General features: G+C 41.1%; 1 protein-coding gene across 1 annotated transcript in view; it reads right to left on the reverse strand.

Annotated features, from left to right (window-relative positions):
• LOC120853761 overlaps positions 1–22,756 on the reverse strand; it is a 167,731-nt gene extending 144,975 nt beyond the window's left edge. Inside the window, exon 1 of the mRNA XM_040227666.1 lies at positions 22,518–22,756. Within this exon, the coding sequence (XP_040083600.1) occupies positions 22,518–22,756 (239 nt within the window). The remainder of the gene's footprint in view (positions 1–22,517) is intronic.
• Positions 22,757–23,042: the final 286 nt, after the last annotated feature.

Below are 23,042 nucleotides of genomic sequence, written 5' to 3' on the forward strand. Positions count from 1 at the left end.
GGGGAAAAGTGAACCCTTGGCACTGTCAGTGTGAATCTAAATTGGTACAATCACTCCAGACAAGAGTATCAGGGTTGCTTAAAAAATCAGAAATAGAATGATCCAGCAATTCCATGCCTGGGCATTTATTTGAAGAAAAGGAAAACACTAATTTAAAAAGGTATCTGAAAGGTATGTTCATCATAGCATTTATAATAACCAAGATATGAAAGCAACCTAAGTGTCCACTGATAAATAAGCAGCTAAAGGAAATACACACACATATATATAATGGAATATTCAGTTCAGTCACTCAGCTATGTCCAACTCTTTGTGACCCCGTGAATCGCAGCATGCCAAGGCCTTCCTGTCCATCACCAACTCCTGGAGTTCACTCAAACTCACGTCCATCGAGTCAGAGATGCCATCCAGCCATCTCATCCTCTGTCATCCCCTTCTCCTCCTGCTCCCAATCCCTCCCAGCATCAGGGTCTTCTCCAGTGAGTCAACCCTTCACATGAGGTGGCCAAAGTACTGGAGTTTCAGCTTTAGCATCAGTCCTTCCAAAGAAATCCCAGGGCTGATCTCCTTTAGAATGGACTGGTTGGATCTCCTTGCAGTCCAAGGGACTCTCAAGAGTCTTCTCCAACACCACAGTTCAAAAGCATCAATTCTTCGGCACTCAGCTTTCTTTACAGTCAACTCTCACATCCATACATGACTACTGGAAAAACCATAGCCTTGACTAGATGGACGTTTGTTGGCAAAGTAATGTCTCTGCTTTTTAATATGCTATCCAGGTTGGTCATAATTTTCCTTCCAAGGAGTAAGCGTCTTTTAATTTCATAGCTGCAATCACCATCTACAGTGATTTTGGGGCCCCCAAAAATAAAGCCTAACACTGTTTCCACTGTTTCCCCATGAAGTGATGGGACCAGATGCCATGATCTTCGTTTTCTGAATGTTGAGCTTAAGCCAACTTTTTCGCTCTCCTCTTCCACTTTCATCAAGAGGCTTTTTAGCTCCTCTTCACTTTCTGCCATAAGGGTGGTGTCATCTGCATATCTGAGGTTATTGATATTTCTTCCAGCAATCTTGATTCCAGCTTGTGCTTCCTCCAGCCCAGTGTTTCTCATGATGTACTCTGCATAGAAATTAAATAAGCAGGGTGACAATATACAGCCTTGACGTACTCCTTTTCCTATTTGGAGCCAGTCTGTTTTTCCATGTCCATTTCTAACTGTTGCTTCCTGACCTACTCAGCCATAAAAATGAAATATTGTCATTTGACAACATGGATGAACCCATAAAGCATTATGTCAAGTGAAAAAAGTTAGAGAAAGACAAATAGCATATGATTTCACTCACATGTGGAAGATAAAAACAAAACAAATGAACAAACATAATGAGACAGAAACAGAGTCACAGATACAGAGAATAAACAGATGATTGCTAGAGGGGAGGGGGTTGGGGTTGGGAGAGGAGGAAAATCGGTGAGGGAGATTAAGAGGTACAAACCTCCAGTTACGAAACAAAGGAGTCACTAGATGAAAGGGACAGCATGCGGAATACAGTCAAAAATAATGTAACATCTTTGTATGGGGACCGACTTGTTATGGTCATCGTATTGTATAGAAATATCGAATCATGATGTTGTACACCAGGAACTAATATAACATTGTAGGTCAATTATACGTCAAAAGCAAACAAACAAACTCATAGAAAAAGAGATTGGATTTGTGGTTCCTGGAGGTGGGAGGTGGAGGAAAAGGAAACTGGGTGAAGGTGAGCAAAATGTACAAAATTCTATTGATAGTTATAAAATAAATATTAGGAACGTAATATACAACATGATAAGTATAACTGACACTGCTATATGTTATGCATAAATGTAGTTAAGAGTAAATCCTTAGAGTACTCATCACAGGGAAAAATGTTTTTTCCCTTTTCTTTTATTTTCTATCTATATGAGAAGATAGATGTACACATGTGGTAATTATTTCATGATGTATGCAACTCAAATCTTTATGATCTATACCTTAAACCTATACAGTGCTGTATGTTAATTATATCTCAATAAAACGAGAAGAAAAAAAATTCAGTGGAATTTCTAAAGTTCTTTTAGAAGAGAAAAATGCCTAGAAATAGTCAAGATATTTTTAGGGGGTGAGGAGAGATGAGGGAAGCCAATCTGTATGGAATATTTAACCATATTATGAAGTAACAGTATGAATACAAGAACACATAGATCAATAAAAGAAAATGCGGGATCTATATTCAGGTGCAATATATATACTTGTAATTATATAATAAAGTATACTTTCAGATCATTAGGGAAAGAATGGATTTATTAAATGGAATTAGAACAAGTGACTAATCATTGGGGGAAATGATGTTTCCTGTCTTGTAAATCATATACATATAAATTCAAGAATAATTAGATATTTATAAGATGAACCCATAAAATAGCTATAAGAAAATAATATCAATATTTATCTACTGGGCTCAATAGTTAGAGACTTCATATGCACAGAAGTAAAAGAAGAAAGTGATAGATTTGGCTACATAAAAATTTAAAACTTAGGGTTTTACAAAATATATCACAAATTTTAAAGCAAGTTTCAGGGAAAACATTTGCAACCTGATGAAAAATTAATATCCCTAATGTACAAGGACTCCTTATAAACCAGAAAGAAAAATACAAATTCTCGAAAATAAAAATGAGAAAATTAACATAAAATTGAGAAAAAATACACAAATTAGAAACAAGTAGTCAATAAATAAATGGAAAAAGATGTCCAAATTTACTAGAATTCAAAGAAGTGCAAAATCAAATAATATGACATCAGATGTCAGATTGACGAAGGCTAAAAAAGGTAATAATGTGTAATGTTACTGAATACATGAGGAAGTGGGCACTTTTATAGATTGCTGATGGCAATGTACATTCTGGAAGGCAATTAGTAATATATTAACCCAGATATTCATAGAGGGGTTTATTAGTTTTCTAGTGTGGCCATAACAAAGTACCACAGATTAGGTGGCTTAAACATCAGAAATTTACTTTCTCTCTATTCTGCAGGTTAGAGGTCTAGATCGAGGTTTTAGAACTGCTGATTTCATTCTGAAGCCTCTCTCTCCTTGGCTTACAGACAACTGTCTTCTCCCTTTGTCTTCACATGCTCTTCACTCTGCATGTCTGTGTCCTAATCTCCTCTTATAAGAGGACCTCACTCCATGTTGGTTTAGGGCCTACCCCAACAAGGCTCCTTTAACCCTAATTATCTCTTTAGTCACATTCTGAGGTACTGGGGATTAGAACTTCAACATATGAATTTGGGGCATACAACTGAGTCTACATCAGAAGGGATTTTGAAAGATGCATATATAAGAACATTCACCACAGCACTGCTTATAAAAGTCAGAAAGTGAGGTAGGTAGCCTTCTAAAGCTGATACCAGGCTCCCAGCAGTGGCACCCTTGTGTAATCCCCTCCCCTGGAGTGTCAGCTGGACCTTGGGACTTGCTTCTCAAGGGCAGGATACAGCTACCATGATGGATGTCACTTCTGAGATCATGGGACAAAAGACTGTGGCTATTGTCTTGCTGGCTCTTCTTGTCTGATTGCTCTGGGGAAGAGGAGCATCAGGAAGGAGTAGAGGTGACTTCACATCAACAGTGAGGAAGGAACTGAAGTCTTCTATCCATAGGCTCTCCAGGAGCTGGATCCTGTCAACAATCACTGAGGAAGCTGGGATCTGCCCAGTTGAACCTTGAGATGATTCTGTCTCCAGCCAATACCATGACTGCAGCCTCTTAAGAGACTTCAAACAGAGGACCCAGCTAAGCCATGCTTGAATTCAAGACCTATGAAACCATGAGATGATAAATATGTGTTGTTTTAGCCACAGAGTTTTGGGCTAATCAACAAATCAACTAAAAGTAAAATAAAATTTCTCTAGAGGGATAACTAGTACAATTTACCAAGCAATCCCTTGGAGGAGGAAATCCACTCCAGTATTCTTGCCTGGGAAGTCACACAGACAGAGGAGTCTGGCGGGCTATAGTCCATTCAATTACAAAGAGTTGGACACGACTGAGTGACTAAACAACAGCAACAAAATCAAGTTATACACACACACACACCATGCACTACTTAATTTTAAACGGGGATATGAGATCCATATTTACATGGTAAATTTACATAACATCAGTTCAGTTCAGTTCAGTCACTCAGTCGTGTCCAACTCTTTGTGACCCCATGAACAGCAGCTCACCAGGCCTCCCTGTCTATCACCAACTCCCGGATTTTACCCAAACTCATGTCCATCAAGTCGGTGATGCCATCCAACCATCTCATCCTCTGTCCTCACCTTCTCCTCCTGCCCTCAATCTTTCCCAGCATCAGGGTCTTTTCAAATGAGTCAGCTCTTCGCATCAGGTGGCCAAAGTACTGGAGTTTCAGTTTCAGTATCAGTCCTTCCAATGAACACCCAGGACTGATCTCCTTTAGGATGGACTGGTTGGATCTCCTTGCAGTCCAAGGGACTCTCAAGAGTCTTCTTCAACACCACAGTTCAAAAGCATCAATTCTTCGGTGCTCAGCTTTCTTTATAGTTCAAGTCTCATATTACATGACTACTGGAAAAACCATAGCCTTGACTAGATGGACCTTTGCTCGCAAAGTAATGTCTCTGCTTTTTAATATGCTGTCTAGTGAAAGTGAAGTGAAGTTGCTCAGTCGTGTCCGACTATCTGCGACCCCATGGACACCAGGCTCCTCCGTCCATGGGATTTTCTAGGCAAGAGTACTGGAGTGGATTGCCATTTCCTTCTCCAGGGAATCTTCCCAACACAGGGATTGAACCCAGGTCCCCCACATTGCAGACAGATGCTTTACCATCTGAGCCACCAGGTGGGTCATAACTTTCCTTCAATATGCAAAAAAAAAAAAAAAAAAACCAAACACCTGCCTAGTAAAATCCCATTTATATAAATACAGTAGTATGCTTTAGGGCATAAATAAAGAAGTTAAAACTCAAGAGATCTTAAATAATAAAGAAATGTATTGTATAGCAGGAAGGCTAGAGGCACGGTGGTTCAATCAATACCATCAAGGCTCTAGCTTTTTCCATGACGATCCTCTCCCTTAAAAGTGTAGTCTTCTTTCTAACATTAATCCCCCTTTGGATCCAGAATCAACAGTTTGTGCATCCTCTTCCTGTCATCTCCCATGAGCTGCTTTCAGAAACTCTACCAGAAGAATGTGGAAACCATTTCTAGCAATCTCCAGTACACTTCTTCTAGATACTCATTAGTGCAAATCTTATCTCATGGCCTTTCCTAACTCAAATGTTTTCGCGAGGCTGCGATTACCCTTGGATGTTCCAGGCTTCCCCTTACATTTGGAGGTGGGACCCTGCCACACATTCTTGTAGGTTTCTTGTAGGAAGAGTGGCTGCTTGCGCTTTTGTTAAGGATCTTTGGGGGAGGAAGGGAAGTAAGGATAGATGTGGGCAACAAATAATGAGTACTACATCATATTTGTGCTCGTGTGTCTCTTACTATCTCTGTCTAGATGACACTAAGAGTGAACTTTTTTCTTTGCATTTTTCCTTATGATTTTTTTTTTTTTTGCAATAAGGTTCAGGGCCTATGAAGTCCAATCTAGTTAAACACTGATATCCTCTTTGTGAGCTGCTTATATGGGTTCTGTTTTGAGCTTACATGCCTATACTTTATTGGGGTTGCAATCTCAGGGAAGAAAGAGTGCAGGGAAAAGATGAATGAGCAAACAAAGCGGGGAGAGCTAAGGTAAGCGGTGTGTACGCAAGCTGACCACAGCTCTGCAGCACACAGAGCTGGTTCTCTGGGCTTACAGAGGCCAGAGCAAGCTACTGCTTCACAGCAGTTCTTCAGCGGGAAGGAAGGAGGAGCCACTAACAGCTGGTTCCTCCCAGTTTCCTGTCTCTCACAGGTTGCTGCAGCACAGGGTGTGACCTGCACAACCCCTCAGGGTTGAGAGAGTCAGTTCCTCGGCTGGTTGAGAAGAGGAGGAGGAGAAGGAGGAGGAGAGGGAGGAGAAGCGGTGTGGGGCTCTTGAAGTGGAGACAGGGGTCTGGAATTCTCAAGGAGGAGGAAAGGACAACCTTTTTGTCTATATTACTTAGTCTTAGTCACATGAAATGTCTTTTTTTTCTTTAAGCCCAGAACTGATGATTACACAACAAACAACTCAGTTTAAACTCTGTACTAAAGATTATATGACAATGTATCCTGTTTGAGGACAGTTTCTCCTTCCTGAAAACCTTCTGGCTAATCCTGTTATCTTAAAATGTAAATTATGGGAGAGGGTCTCGCAAGATCTTTACAACCTTGAGACACTCTTTTGATAATAACCGATTAAAAAAGTATCTAACTCCCTTCCCAACATTAGCAAGGGGGGCACTCTCTGTCCCCTTCTGATGTCCATGTCAGAAGCTCTCCCTGCCTCTTTTTATACTTTAATAAATCTCTGCTATACAAAAGCTTTAGAGTGATCAAGCCTGGTCCCTGGTCCCGAAGCTAAATCTTCTTTGGAGATCACAAATCTGACATCGTTCACCGTGAGCCATCAGGGTGATGCATCTGGCAACACCAGGCAGTCGCTGAGGAGGCTAGAGTCTCTGGAGGGGCGGTCATCTCTCTGTCATCAGGGCTACCCTTGGCTGCTCTGTCTGTGGGGGAGGGCAGGGCAGCAGGGAAGCCATTGATAGAGCCACTCTGGCTGAAGACAGAGCCACGATCGAGTAGGGCAGGTGAAGCTAAGTGAATATTCTGGGCCAGCGACATATTCCTTGCAATAAACTTACAGAAAAATATCCTCCTATAAGGCCAGCTGTTTTCTTCCCTTCACTGAACCTTCCTAGATGCTTTGTACTTTTCCTGTCATGTGTGTACTTATTGCATAAGACCAAATACTCCTTAAGAGAAGAGGTTCTAACACATCCATCTTTGAATTCTTCTGTGCACACTGTGGGCATTCAATCAACATTTAAAAATAAAAATTGGTATTCTTACATTTGCTTTGGTATGACAATCATCAGATGCTATAGGTACTGAAAACTGAGAAGGAATCTAGAAAGTAAAAAACCACTATGGATAGCAAATGACTCCTTTAAGGGAATGTGTATTTTATATTACCAAAATAGGGACTTCAATAAACTAACTTACATGGCAATAGTCTGTGTTTTCGTCATTTCATGTTATTTTACTGATGGTAATTCTGGGAGCATGTAAGCATACAGTTAGAGGCAAGTTAATATTGGAACAGGAATTTTTCTCTATTTTAGGAATGAGAAAAATAAAAACCCTATCTTGCAAGTGTAGAAGCAGCAACATAATTTTGTCTTAAGGTAGTATTAATATATCACTTCATTCATTCAACACTGACTTAACATATACATACACAGCATTTACGTACAAGGAACAGTATCTCGTGGTGTGAGAACTACAAAGGTATGGTTGTTATAAAGTTTATAATCTGGTAGGTGAAACAAGCTGAAGAGAAGTTACTATAACACAAGTAAATTTTCTTATTTTGATTCTACTATTAGTTGAAACTGTTTGTTCACTGTGAAACCTAGTAACCAGAGAGGAACAGCCTAAGAAAAGTGGACTATAAACATTAACTTCAAAACATTTTTATAACATTTATATATATCTACTACTGTGGGCAGGAATCCCTTAGAAGAAATGGAGTAGCCATCATGGTCAACAAAAGAGTCCGAAATGCAGTACTTGGATGCAATCTCAAAAACAACAGAATGATCTCTGTTCGTTTCCAAGGCAAACCATTCAATATCACAGTAATCCAAGCATATGCACCAACCAGTAACACTGAAGAAGCTGAAGTTGAAGACCTACAAGATCTTTTAGAACTAACACTCAAAAAGATGTCCTTTTCATTATAGGGGACTGGAATGTAAAAGTTGGAAGTCAAGAAATACCTGGAGTAACAGGCAAATTTGGCCTTAGAATATGGAATGAAGCAGGGCAAAGGCTAATAGAGTTTTGCCAAGAGAACGTACTGGTCACAGCAAACACAGAAAACACAAGAGAAGACTCTACACATGGACATCACCAGATGGTCAACACCAAAATCAGATTGATTATATTCTCTGCAGCCAAAGATGGAGAAGCTCTATACAGTCAGCAAAAACAAGACCGGGAACTGACTGGCTCAGATCATGAGCTCCTTATTGCTAAATTGAGACTTAAATTGAAGAAAGTAGGGAAAACCACTAAACCATTCAGGTATGACCTAAATAAAATTCCTTATGAGAAGTGAGAAATAGATTTAAGGGACTAGATCTGATAGACAGAGTGCCTGATGAATGATGGACAGAGGTTCATTACATTGTACAGGAGACAGGGATCCAGACCATCCCCATGCAAAAGAAATGCAAAAAAGCAAAATGGCTGTCTGGGGAGGCCTTACAAATAGCTATGAAAAGAAGAGAAGTGAAAAGCAAAGGAGAAAAGGAAAGACATAAGCATCTGAATGCAGATTTCTAAAGAACAGCAAGAAGAGATAAGAAAGCCTTCCTCAGCGGTCAATGTAATGAAATAGAGGAAAACAACAGAATGGGAAAGACTAGAGATCTCTTCAAGAAAATTAGAAATACCAAGGGAAAATTTCATGCAAAGATGGGCTCGATAAAGGACAGAAATGTTATGGACCTAACAGAAGCAGAAGATATTAAGAAGAGGTGGCAAGAATACACAGAAGAACTGTACAATAAAGATCTCCACAACCAAGATAATCATGATGGTGTTATTACTCATCTAGAGCCAGACATCCTGCAATGTGAAGTCAAGTGGGCCTTAGAAAGCATCACTATGAACAAAGCTAGTGGAGGTGATGGGATTCCAGTGGAGCTATTTCAAATCCTGAAAGATGATGCTGTGAAAGTGCTGCACTCAATATGCCAACAAATTTGGAAAAACTCAGCAGTGGCCACAGGGTTGGAAAAGGTCAGTTCATTTCAGTCCCAAAGAAAGGCAATGCCAAAGAATGCTCAAACTACCAGACAACTGCACTCATTTCACACACTAGTAAAGTAATGTTCAAAATTCTCCAAGCCAGGCTTCAGCAATACGTGAACCATGAACTTCCAGATGTTCAAGCTGGTTTTAGAAAAGGCAGAGGAACCAGAGATCAAATTGCCAACATTTGCTGGATCATGGAAAAAGCAAGAGAGTTCCATAAAAACATCTATTTCTGCTTTATTGACTATGCCAAAGCCTTAGACTGTGTGGATCACAGTAAACTGTGGAAAATTCTGAAAGAGTTGGTGATGGACAGGGAGGCCTGGCGTGCTGCAGTTCATGGGGTTGCAAAGAGTCAGACATGACTGAGCAACTGAACTGAATTGATAGCTTGAAAGGGTCAGGATAAAACAATATAGGCAACTGCCAAACAGTTTTTTTTTTTTTTTAAATATAACTACCAGAATACACAATTACAAGTAGTTTTTTTTTTTTTTCAATTCATCTCATAACCTTTACTCAGGAAGCAACAGAAAGCCTAACCAATGGTTCAATGCTTTTGAAAATACTACTAACTAGATGGTATTGAAGCCGATTAGATGATAACAACTCCCAATATAGGGAAACTATGGATTTATCATTATGGAGAAGGAAATGGCAACCCACTCCAGTGTTCTTGCCTGGAGAATCCCAGGGACAGTGGAGCCTGGTGGGCTGCTGTCTATGGAGTTGCACAGAGTAGGACACGACTGAAGTGACTTAGCAACAGCAGTAGCAGCATGGATTTATCAGAGTCATTTCACAAGCAAACACCAACAGTTGCCCAATGGGACTAACTTAAATGGCATGCTTTTCCCAAAGAACATGCTACCAACAAAATCCTAAACTAGTACCAACAGTCCATAAAATAAAAATATTTCAGTCATTACCAAAAAAAAAAAAAAAAAGATTTGTTAAAATCACTTTACAAAAGAAGACTGCTTGAAGAGGTTTGTGTGACTTGCCTAAAGTCATATGACTAGTTAGTTAAAGGGGCACACAACCCCCATCAAACTAGTATTCTAGATTGTGTAAAATGCATGCAATATGTATGGTCAAATATAAATTCCTCAGCTTCTTTTTTATGAAGCATAGTTGCTTTACATGATTTACAATGTTGTGTTAAAATGGTATACAACAGTCATTCAGTTATATACATATTCTTTTTCATATTTTTTTCCATCATGGTTTGTTATAGGATATTGAATATAGTTCACTGTGCGATAAAGTAGGATCTTGCTATTTAACTTACACGTAGTGTATATCATCTGAAATGCTGGGCTGGATGACTTACAAGCTGGAATCAAGATTGCCAGAAGTATCAACAACCTCAGATATACAAATGATATCACTCTAATGGCAGAAGACAGAAAGTAAAGAGGGACTAAAGAGCCTCTTGATGAGGGTGAAAGAGAAGAGTGAAAAAGCTGGCTTAAACAGTCATCAAGACAGCATGGTACTGGCACAAAGACAGAAATATAGATCCATGGAACAAAATAGAAAGCCCAGAGTTAAATCCACACACCTATGGACACCTTATCTTTGACAAAGGAGGCAAGAATATACAATGGAGAAAAGACAATCTGTTTAACTAAAGTGGTGCTGGGAAAACTGGTCAACCACTTGTAAAAGAATGAAACTAGATCACTTTCTAACACCATACACAAAAATAAACTCAAAATGGATTAAAGATTTAAACATAAGACCAAAAACTATAAAACTCCTAGAGGAGAACATAGGCAAAACACTCTCCGACATATATCACAGCAGGATCCTCTATGACCCACCTCCCAGAATATTGGAAATAAAAGCAAAAATAAACAAATGGGACCTAATTAAAATTAAATGCTTCTGCACAACAAAGGAAACTATAAGTAAGGTGAAAAGACAGTCTTCAGAATGGGAAAAAATAATAGCAAATGAAGCAACTGACAAAGAATTAATCTCAAAAATATACAAGCAACTCCTGCAGCTCAATTCCAGAAAAATAAATGATCCAATCAAAAAATGGGCCAAAGAACTAAACAGACATTTCTCCAAAGAAGACATACAGATGGCTAACAAACATATGAAAAGATGCTCAACATCACTCATTATCAGAGAAATGCAAATTAAAACCACAGTGAGGTACCATTTTATGCCAGTCAGAATGGCTGCTATCCAAAAGTCTACAAGCAATAAATGCTGGAGAGGGTGTGGAGAAAAGGGAACCCTCTTACACTGTTGGTGGGAATGCAAACTAGTACAGCCACTATGGAGAACAGTGTGGAGATTCCTTAAAAAACTGGAAATAGAACTGCCTTATGACCCAGCAATCCCACTGCTGGGCATACACACCGAGGAAACCAGAATTGAAAGAGACATGTGTACCCAAATGTTCATCACAGCACCGTTTATAATAGCCAGGACATGGAAGCAACCTAGATGTCCATCAGCAGACGAATGGATAAGAAAGCTGTGGTACATATATACTATGGAGTATTACTCAGTCATTAAAAAGAATACATTTGAATCAGTTCTAATGAGGTGGATGAAACTGGAGCCAATTATACAGAGTGAAATAAGCCAGAAAGAAAAACACCAATATAGTATACTAACGCATATATATGGAATTTAGAAAGATGGTAATGATAAGCCTGTATGTGAGATAGCAAAAGAGACACAGATGTATAGAACAGTCTTTTGGACTCTGTGGGAGAGAAGAGGGTGGGATGATTTGGGAGAATGGCATTGAAACATGTATAATATCATATATGAAACAAATCACCAGTCCAGGTTCAATGCATGAGACAGGATGCTTGGGGCTGGTGCACTGGGATGACCCAGAGGGATGGTATGCGGAGGGAGGTGGGGGAGGTGTTCAGGATGGGAAGCACGTGTACACCTGTGGCGGATTCATGTTGATGTATAGCAAAACCAATACAATATTGTAAAGTAATTAACCTCCAATTAAGATAAATTTATATTACAAAAAGAAGCAAAAAAAAAAAAAAAGCTGGCTTAAAACTCAACATTCAAAAACTAAGATTATGTTACCCTTTCCCACCACTTCATGGCAAATAGATGGGGAAAAGTAGAAGTGGTGACAGATTTTATTTTCTTGGGCTCCAAAATCACTGCAGATGTTGACTGCAGCCATGATATTAAAAGACACTTGCTCCTTGGAAGAAAAGCTGTGACAAATCTAAACAGTGTATTAAAAAGCAGAGACATTACTTGGCCAACAAAGGTCCATATATTCAAAAATATGTTTTTTCCAGTAGTCAAGTATGGATGCGAGAGTTGGACCATAAAGAAGGCTGAGAACTGAAGAACTGATGTCTTTTGAACTGTGGTGCTAGAGAAGACTCTTGAGGCCCCTTGGACTTCAAGGAGATCCAACCAGTCCATCCTAAAGGAAATCAGTCTTGAATATTCATTGGAAGGACAGATGCTGAAGCTGAAACTCCAATACTTTGGCCAACTCATTGGAAAAGACCTTGATGTTGGGAAAGATAGAAGACAAAAGGAGAAGAGGGTATCACTGGATGCAATAGTTAGATAGCATCATCGACTCAATGGACATGAACCTGAGCAAACTTTGGGAGATACTGAAGGACAGGGAAGCCTGGCATGCTGCAGTCCATGGGGTTGCAAAGAGTCAGGCACAGTTTAGCAACTCAATAATAACAACAAATACAGTATTTATAGCTGGTATCTGCAAAATCCCAAACTCCTAATTTATCCCTCCCTGACCCCCTTTCCCCTTGGTAATCATATACCTGTTTTCTTTGTGAGTCTGTTTCTGTTTTATAAATAAGTTTATTTGTATCATATGTTAGATTCCACATATAAATGATATCATGTGGTATTTGTCTTCTTCTTTTTGATTTACTTCACTTAGTATGATAATCTCTAGGCTCATCCATGTAGCTACAAATGGCATTGTTTCCTTCTTTTCTATGGCTAAATAATATTCCACTGTATACATATGCCATGTCTGCTTTATCCACGCATCTGCTAATGGAAACTTAGGTTTTCATCTTCTTCTAAGTTGGACAAAACCTAATAATATTTTTCTAAATATTCTAAAGTGTTTGAAATGACCATTACCCATGAACAATGTTATGTATTTGATCAATATTTAATAAGTTTCTATTACATGCTAGGCACTGAGTCTATAGACTCAGTCCTTAAAGGCTCTGCCTTGACTGTGGGGAGCAAAGAATTGGAAATAGTAGGAATACCAAACGTGAGCAGTGCTGGCCTAGTAGTGTGTGTAAGGCCCTGAGACACGAGAGAAAGTCTCCAGAGAGCAAGAGTTGCCTGAGAACTAAGTCTAGAAAAAGCGAGAAGGTGCTCATCACACAGACAAAGGACAAGGGGGAAGAGCATTTAGACAAGGAGCTGCAAGTGCGAAGCACTGATGCTGGAACAGCTGGGTGTGCTGGAGAGGGCAGTGTGAACAGTAATGCTGAAGGTGGTACAGTGACCAGGCCAGAAGGCCCAGGGGCTTCACCTCAAATGGCCCAAGGAGGAGTCTCAACTTATCTGCACGGAATACGCAACTGTTGAATGACTTTATGAAGTGCTGCCTGCTCGGTTTTATGTTATATTGATAGAGAGATAACTTTAATATCCATGTAAAGTGGCCTGGAGGAGCCAAACCTGCAGGTTAGGACACTAGGAGAATAATTCTGGTGAGAGATGAATGAACTTTGGAAATCAAGAAGAGGGAGGGAGATGAGTAGCACTGATTTCTCCCTTTGCTTATGATAAATATAAAAATGGCTTACATGTTTTTAGAGGAGTAAATATTTCCCCAGCAATATTATCACAATGATTTCCACTCTGCTTAACACGAAGTACACTCAGGTTAGGGCTTCCCCTGTGGCTCAGCGGTAAAGAATCCACGAGCAATGCAGGCGATGTGGGTTCAATCTCTGGGTCAGGACCCCTGGAGGCAGGCATGGCAACCCACTCCAGTATTCTTGCCTGGAGAATCCCATGGACAAAGGAGCCTGGAGGGATGCAGTCCACATGGTCACAAAGAGTTGGACATGACTGAAGCAAGTGGACATGCACACACACTCAGGTTAAGACTACAGTATACGAAGCAGTCAAAGTAAAAATCTTGACTTAGAGCACTAACCTCTAATGTAGAATATTCTGTTCAGCTTATCAGTCTCAGAAAGAAGTTCTGATTTTTTATAAATAAGTGAAAAATTCTGACATTTAAAGGAAACGTAGTCACACTTTTACAAAAATGCCCTCCATAGGCTATCTACATTTTTACCTCCTTCATCTGTATCACAGATATATGTGTGTTGAACTTTTAAATATTAGACAACAGGTGTCTTAATCTGTGACACTTGCCATACTATTTCATAAATGCCCAATTAACACCAACATCAAATCTGAGATCAAGTATCTTCTACAGTGGGATGTGAATATTTAAAAAATTAAAGAGCTCATCTGCCTAGAATTTTCCAAGCAGAAGTTTCACAACTAAATTTTCAACTGAGGGCTACACTTAAACTCAGCTAACAACTGTCACATCAGACAAACACATTTAACACTTACTGGTTAACCTAGCAATTGGTTCCATTTACATTTTCACTCTGTTAACGGAACAGGGATCCAAATATTTGAACAATGAATAGGTCCAGAGAGTCCTTCTGCCTACCAACTCTTTTTCTCCCATCAGTTAGAGTCATTAATAATCAGTTGCACGACTTCAGTAATTACTCATTTACATATTTAAACTGACATTTTGAAATGACAGTGAGAAGCTGACAATTAACTATTCTCTAAGGAAATGCCCTTTCTCTCCATATGGTTTCTACTCTGGGACTGACACTTAGAGATTTTCAATTTACCAAACAATGGAGAGTCTCCCCAGCTGAGACCCCCATGTAAATTTATTTAGAATGCAAATACCTCAACTTCTGTACCAAGAATTTAAATGCCATTCCCACTGATGCTAAGAAGCCAGTTTTAAAATGAAAATTCATCTGCACCATAGATCTTGGATAAATTAACAGGAAATCATTGTAAGGCTTTAGGGGTTTTAATAGGTTTTCTTGTGATAGCTGTGCAGCATTTATGGGGGGTGGTGGAAAGTCCTTAAGGAAAGGCCACCAGGTGCATTCTTCCAGGTGCATTCTTCTTCCTCAGAGGCTCTGTTATCTTGGCTCTCTGTCTTAAAATAGAGATGGTAAACTTCTGTTGCAAGAATCAAATGAGATAAGGTTTAGAACAACTGATTGTAAACTATAAAAGCTTCTATAAACATTTGCTATTATTACTTTAGATGTTCACTAACCTGGCTACTCCAAATTAAAAAAATTATAAAACAAAGGGCTGGTGGAAAAAAAATACTATCCTGAAAAATATATTTACTAAAACTGCACGTGAACAAACTGACCTATAGATTCAATGCAATCCCAATGAAACATCTCAGCTGCCAGTGTTGAAGAAATTGACAAGCTGATCCTAAAATGTATAAGGGAACATAGAGGACTAAGAACAGCCAATCGTAAAAAGAGAAGAGCAAAACTAGAGGATTCATACTTCTCAATTTCAAAACTTAAAGCAACAGTAATCAGAATAGTGTGGTACTGGTATACGGATAGGCACACCTACAGACAGAAGAACTGGGAGTCAAGAAATGAACGTTTATGTTTATAGTCAATTGGTTGGTGATAAGAGAGTCAAGAAAATAGGAAAGAATAGTCTTTTCAACAAATGCTGCTTGAACAAATTGACCACTTCAATTCAGTTCAGTCGCTCAGTCGTGTCCGACTCTTTGCGACCCCATGAATCACAGCACACCAGGCCTCCCTGTCCATCACCATCTCCTGGAGTTCACTCAGACTCACGTCCATCGAGTCAGTGATGCTATCCAGCCATCTCATCCTCTGTCGTCCCCTTCTCCTCCTGCCCCCAATCCCTCCCAGGATCACAGTCTTTTCCAGTGAGTCAACTCTTCGCATGAGGTGGCCAAAGTACTGGCTTTAGCATCATTCCTTCCAAAGAAATCCCAGGGCTGATCTCCTTCAGAATGGACTGGTTAGATCTCCTCGCAGTCCAAGGGACTCTCAAGAGTCTTCTCCAACACCACAGTTCAAAAGCATCAATTCTTCGGTGCTCAGCTTTCTTCACAGTCCAACTCTCACAGCCATACATGACCACAGGAAAAACCATAGCCTTGACTAGACGGACCTTAGTCAGCAAAGTAATGTCTCTGCTTTTGAATATGCTATCTAGGTTGGTCATAACTTTTCTTGCAAGGAGTAAGCGTCTTTTAATTTCACGGCTGCAGTCACCATCTACAGTGATTTTGGAGCCCCCCAAAATAAAGTCTGACACTGTTTCCACTCTTTCCCCATCTATTTCCCATGAAGTGATGGGACCAGATGCCATGATCTTTGTTTTCTGAATGTTGAGCTTTAAGCCAACTTTTTCACTCTCCACTTTCACTTTCATCGAGGCTTTTTAGTTCCTCTTCACTTTCTGCCATAAGGATGGTGTCATCTGCATATCTGAGGTTATTGATATTTCTCCCGGCAATCTTGATTCCAGCTTGTGTTTCTTTCAGTCCAGCGTTTCTCATGATGTACTCTGCATATAAGTTAAATAAGCAGGATGACAATAGAACTTGATAGCCACATGAAAAAATGAACTTGGATCCTTCTTCACACCATATACAAAAATAAACTCAAAATGGATCACAAGTCTAAAAAAGAACAAAACCTATAAAACTCTTAGAAGAAAACAGGAATATATCTTTGTGACTTTGGATTACCCCAAACTTTCTTAGATATGACACTGAAACACAAGCAACTAAAGGTTACATAGTGTATGATTCCATTTACATGAAATATCCATAACAGGCAAATCTATAGAGACAGAAAGTAGATTAATGGTTGCCTAGAGCTGGGGAGGTTGGGGTGGGGAGTGAAACAGGGGAGTACTGCCATCATAACAATATTAAATCTTCCTAACCAAGAATACAAGATGCTTTTCCTTTTATCCAATCATTTTTAATTTTACTAGAAGAATGTTATGATGTAGATATGTCATCAGGAAAACAGAAATGATACACCTTAGTTATGGGATGTGCGTATATGCTCAGCCACTTCAGTAATGTCTGACTCTTTGTGACCCCATGGACTGTAGCCTGCCAGGCTCCTCTGCCCACGGGATTTTTCTAGCCAAGAATACTGGAGTTAGTTGCCATGCCTCCCTCCAGGGGATCTTCCTGACCCAGGGATTGAATCCACATCTCCTGCATTGCAGGCAGATTCCTTACCCACTAAGCCACCTGGGAAGCCCAGTTATGGGGTACTGCATGATTTTGATTTGATTTGATTATATAGTTTCCAAATTTTCAGCAACAAAAATATCTTATATAACTAGGAAGAAGTTATTTTTAAAGGAAAATATATAGTAAAATATACTTACATTTAAAGTATCTCACAAGGAAAAAGCCTGAAAGATTTTTCAATATACATGACATACCACTGTTTATTCTTGTTTATTTATTCATCAGAATTTACTGATTGAGGGCTATATGGCAAATACTGTGCTAGATCCTGGGTGTACAGTTAATAAACCATGATTCTGTCCCTCATAAAGGCTATATTTAGTGGGAGAATGACAATAAATTGGCAAACAAAGCAATAAACAAATGCAATTACAGGTTGAAAAGGGTTCTTTGGAAGAAAGCCATTGGTATTATGATGGAGAATAATGCCAGGGTAGAGATGACTCACTTAATTTATTATTTTCTTATTTTGGTCATACCACTCAACTGGTAGGATCTTAGTTCCCTGACCAGGAACTGAACTCAAGCCCTCGGCAGTGAAAGCAGAGTCCTAACCACTGGACCCCCAGGGAAGTCCCTAACTCACTTTGATACAGTGGTCATGGAAGCTCTCTCAAAGGCAATAAAGTCTGAGCTGAGGTTTGAAGACTAAGCCTAAATGAAACTGATGGTTTATGATATTTGTCAAAATGTGCAACATAAACAGTTTCTTAAGCTGAAGGATAAAGACAAAAGCTTTAGAATTCCAAAGGGAAATTAATGTCAGCCAATAGAGTAAAACCACCATCTTCAATCACAGGATATCTAGGGCTCGCAAAACTCAATACCAGAAAGTGTGGCATGAAGTCATCGTGAGGTTAGTGAAGGCGCCAGAAGAGCCAGCAGTGGTCACTGTGCAGCCCAAACCCCTCCCTCTTCAAGCTGTGGCTTGGTTCCACCTCATGGCAGTTTAAGTATCCATGGGAATGATTCTGGATTCCCCTGGCAGCCTCGGAGTTCCTGGGCAGCAGCAACAATTCCAGGAATCTCCAGTTAACCAATACCTTTTTTTGGTCAGTTTGATGGGGAAAGCTGGGCCTAGAGGATATTTAAGACACAAAGCCCTAACTTTTTATCTTCCTTCTTCCTGAAATGGTATGCCTTGACATGTCCCCAGGGCCTCAGACTTTCTTCTCCTTCTCCTTTTTCTGAACACAACACCTCCAGTTCACTCCTCTTTGAAGATGAGGGCGAGGGTAAAGGACTGGAGCCAATACAGTTGAATTTGGGTTAATATGGGGAGTTTTATTACATGTATTGGTTGCTACTTGCCTACCCAATATCAATTTCTCACTCTTAATAACAGAATTCAGATTCTGTATAGGAGGCAATGTACTCAAATAGATGACATGCTTCCTTAAACTCTACTGCATGTATAGTTTGACCAACAGGGATCTGGGAAAGCTGTGCTTTGATGATACAGGCATCATCCACTTCAGCTTCCTCTTACACTTCCCTCCCTAGAACCTGGAGATGAAGTTGGAGACATAGCAATCATTTTAGGACTCTGAGATAACCATGAAGATGATGCTCCATGTGAAGAATGGTGATACAGAAGACAGAAAGAAGCTACGCCTTGATCCCATTATGGAGCTGCTGCCTCAGCCTGGCAAGCCCACCTCCAGACTTCTAGATGTTACAGTCAATCCTTATTTGACTCATATATGCTATTACATACAGCCCAAACAAAATCCTAATGGATACAGCTATTGATGTTAGCACAAACTTCATATCTTTTAAAGAATTCAAGGTTTTAAGTTAGAAAGCCCAACTCTCAAATTTAATATAAGAGAAAATTCACAGCATTCCACACCTTACCACACACTATAGAGAGGTCAGTAAAGTCATTAAATAGTGGCAGCATGAAGAAGTGACCCTGGAAATGGAGTCATTTTCATTAACCTCATTCCTCCAGCATACCAAATAAACATGTGCTCCAGGAAAACTGTGCTTGCTGTGTAAAGACACTTCTGGACAAGGTCTTTGCTTTCTCCTCTCAATGAAATTGCCACCCTGAACTCCTCCTATATGGAAATTCTGTCACAGCCTAAAAATAACTTCCACAGCAACTCTGCCCACAGCTAAAGTTTTGGCTCTGCAATACGTGAACTGTGAACTTCCAGATGTTCAAGCTGGTTTTAGAAAAGGCAGGGGAACCAGAGATCAAATTGCCAACATCTGTTCCATCATCAAAAAAAGCAAGAGAGTTCCAGAAAAACATCTATTTTTGCTTTAGTGACTCTGCTAAAGCCTTTGACTGTGTGGATCACAATAAACTGTGGAAAATTCTGAAAGAGATGGGAATACAAGACCACCTGACCGGCCTCTTGAGAAACCTATATGCAGGTCAGGAAGCAACAGTTAGAACTGGACATGGAACAACAGGCTGGTTCCAAACAGGAAAAGGAGTATGTCAAGGCTGTATATTGTCACCCTGCTTATTTAACTGATATGCAGAGTACATCATAAGAAACGTTGGACTGGAAGAAACACAAGCTGGAATCAAGATTGCCGGGAGAAATATCAATAACCTCAGATATATAGATGACACCACCTTTATGGCAGAAAGTGAAGAGGAACTACAAAGCCTCTTGATGAAAGTGAAAGAGGAGAGTGAAAAAGTTGGCTTAAAGCTCAACATTCAGAAAATGAAGATCATGGCATCTGGTCCCATCACTTCATGGGAAATAGATGGCGAAACAGTGGAAACAGTGTCAGATTTTCTTTTTTGGGACTCCAAAATCACTGCAGATGGTGATTGCAGCCATGAAATTAAAAGACGCTTACTCCTTGGAAGGAAAGTTATGACCAACCTAGATAGCATATTAAAAAGCAGAGAGATAATACTTCGTCAACAAAGGTCCATCCAAGGCTATGGTTTTTCTAGTAGTCATGTATGGATGTGAAGAGTTGGACTGTGAAGAAAGCTGAGCAGTGAAGAATTGATGCTGTTGATCTGTGGTGTTAGAGAAGACTCTTGAGAGTCTCTTGGACTGCAAGGAGATCCAACCAGTCCATTCTAAAGGAGATCAGTCCTGGGTGTTCATTGGAAGGACTGATGTTGAAGCTGAAACTCCAACACTTTGGCCAACTGACGTGAAGAGCTGACTCATTTGAAAAGACCCTGATGCTGGGAAAGATTGAAGGCAGGAGGAGAAGGGGATGACAGAGGATGAGATGGTTGGATGTCATCACTGACTCAATGGACATGAGTTTGGGTAAACTCTGGGAGTTGGTGATGGACAGGGAGGCCTGATAAGCTGCAGTTCATGGGGTCGCAGAGTCAAGCATGACTGAGCGATTGAACTGAACTGAACTACTGCTGAAGATACCTTCCTTTCAAGCAGATATATTAAAGTGATGTAGCTCAAAGGATAAAGTTTTTTCCAACTTTTACTCCAGTGTATTTCTACCTCCCTCTAAAATTCCTTCTTTAACATCATGCCCTTATAATGCTTCACCTTCCAAAACAAAGTTCTCAAGCAAAATTCATTATCCTAAAGGGTCCACACAGACCCCATTCAAAATAATATGAACATTTATATAGAAAGTGTAGTTAAGATAAAGCAACAATATTAGTAGGGTTAAAGGAAAGGAAGGAGAGAATTTTGGTCATTTTCTATATGCACTCTTGCCCATATGAAATTAATGTCCTTTTGCATTCTAACATGAAGAATGAAGATAGCTTATATTATTGCAAATGAGATAATGCCCTTTCAGGTAAGGAAATAACAACAACAAAAAAACTAAACTATATGATGAATTTTTTTAAATTCTGGAACCAAAAAAGGGAAAGACTTCCAGATGAAAATATATACAAGGTCACCTGGAGTTACATATTTCTTTCATTTCAGGACATAATTACTCCATAAATTATTCTGATATCTTTCTAATGTTTTCTAATGTAACTTCAAAAAAGTGAGAAAATTCAGCTAGGAATTATCGTAATTGAGTCAAGTCCGAAAGAATTTTGTCTTTTTTTCCCCATACGTCTAATCACCTGTTTCAGAGATTTTTTTTTTTTTTTTAAATTTGGGGGTGGGGAGGGATTTCCTACTTTCTTTCTCTGTGTAAGCAAGTACAATCAGTAGGAGGCACCCTGGGATTTTCAGAGTATCTCTTCACCATCACCAAGACAAAGGCTGAAAAAAAAATGTAACACACAATTTAGGCTGCCTACCCCTTTGAAGGCAATTCCAACTTCGGTGCGTACAGGCTTCAGCGCCCAGTGTCGACCTTTCATATAAGCATTCTAGAAGACGTTACGCTTGCCTTCCTCACCATCAGTGTCATACGTGATAAACATTTGGGCAGAGTAATTATTTTACCAAGCCTCGCCGCTTGAAGTTGCAATACCGCCCCTGCAGGGCAGCTGGAAGCCAGCACAGCGAGGGTTTGGAGATCACGAAGAGGCGCCCCGAGGCCCCTCGAGAGGCTCACCTGGTTAGAGCCTTGAGCCGGGGTAGGGAGTAGGGTCTATATTCCAGCCTCACCTCTCATCCCCCACTTTGCGCCTGAACGCTTCGCTCCCCTCAGGCTAAGAGGTTTAGATCAGTACTGAGCGGCAAACTATTAATACGCTCACTTTGGGGGCTCCTAAGTTTGGAACGCAGGGTCTCTGTGGCACACGAAAGTTTTTCACAGCTTGTTTTTCCTGCTCAGCTCTGTCGCTGAGCGTGCATCCCTCTCCCGGTGCGGTCCCGGGTCTGTCCGCCGAGCAACCGGACAAGACCGCTGCCCGGTGACCTCAGCGTCTTGACACCCTGAGGCGGCAGAGCAGCCTCCTCTACTTGGGCAAACGGCCAGCACTCGTCTCCCCAGAGGCAGGAGCGTTCCCAGTCCCGGAGGAGGACCCGCATCCGAAAGAGAGGTCTCCCTGTGCCCAGACAAAGGCAGCGCTGGGGAAAGTTGCACCAACCGGCACCTCCAGAAGACGAGCTGAGCAGCTAGCTCCTCGGTCTCAGTGGCCGAGCCGGCGACGCGCTGTGAGTCGCGGGCAACTTTTCCCGTGAGCTTCGGAGCAACTTGGGGGAAGTTGGGGGCGATGGGGCAGAGGAGGGGACTCGGGCATCGCGGAGAGGCGGGTCGCGCGCCGGCCAGTCCCGCGGACCTCCCCGAGTACCTGCTGATGTAGCCGTCGCCGTCGCCGTCGCAGGTCTGGAAGAGGCGCCGCATCCTCTCCTCCTCGCCAGTGCTCGACGTGTCACTGCTGCTGCTTCCGCCGCTGGCGCTCCCCGCCGCCGCCGCCATCACGCGCCCGCCCCCGGCTCGGGAGGCGGAGGACGCGCGGCCGCGGGAGGAACCCGCCGGCGCGCACGGCGCTGGCCGCTCCCGGCCCCAGCCTGACTGACGACGGAGCATGCCCAGTGGTCGCCGGGGCGCTCCGGCCGAGGGATTCCACCGCTCCGGGTTTTGCTCGGGCTGGGAAGATGGGCGCTCTGCAATCGCCGGAGCAGGTAACTCAGGGAAGAGGGAGGAGGGGGAGATGGCTCTTGGAGGTAGGGAGCTGGGGATGGTGACGGGCGGCGGGAGCGGGTAGTGTCCCGGGCAGGGGGGTGAAAGTCAGTCTTGGTTTGATGCAATCTGCCCAGAGTATCGTGGTGGGACTTTAAGTTTTGTTTTCACCGAGTCAGGTGGTCCAGCCTGG

The sequence above is a fragment of the Oryx dammah genome, unplaced genomic scaffold (genome assembly GCF_014754425.2).
Source record: "Oryx dammah isolate SB20612 unplaced genomic scaffold, SCBI_Odam_1.1 HiC_scaffold_26, whole genome shotgun sequence".
NCBI lineage: Eukaryota > Metazoa > Chordata > Mammalia > Artiodactyla > Bovidae > Oryx > Oryx dammah.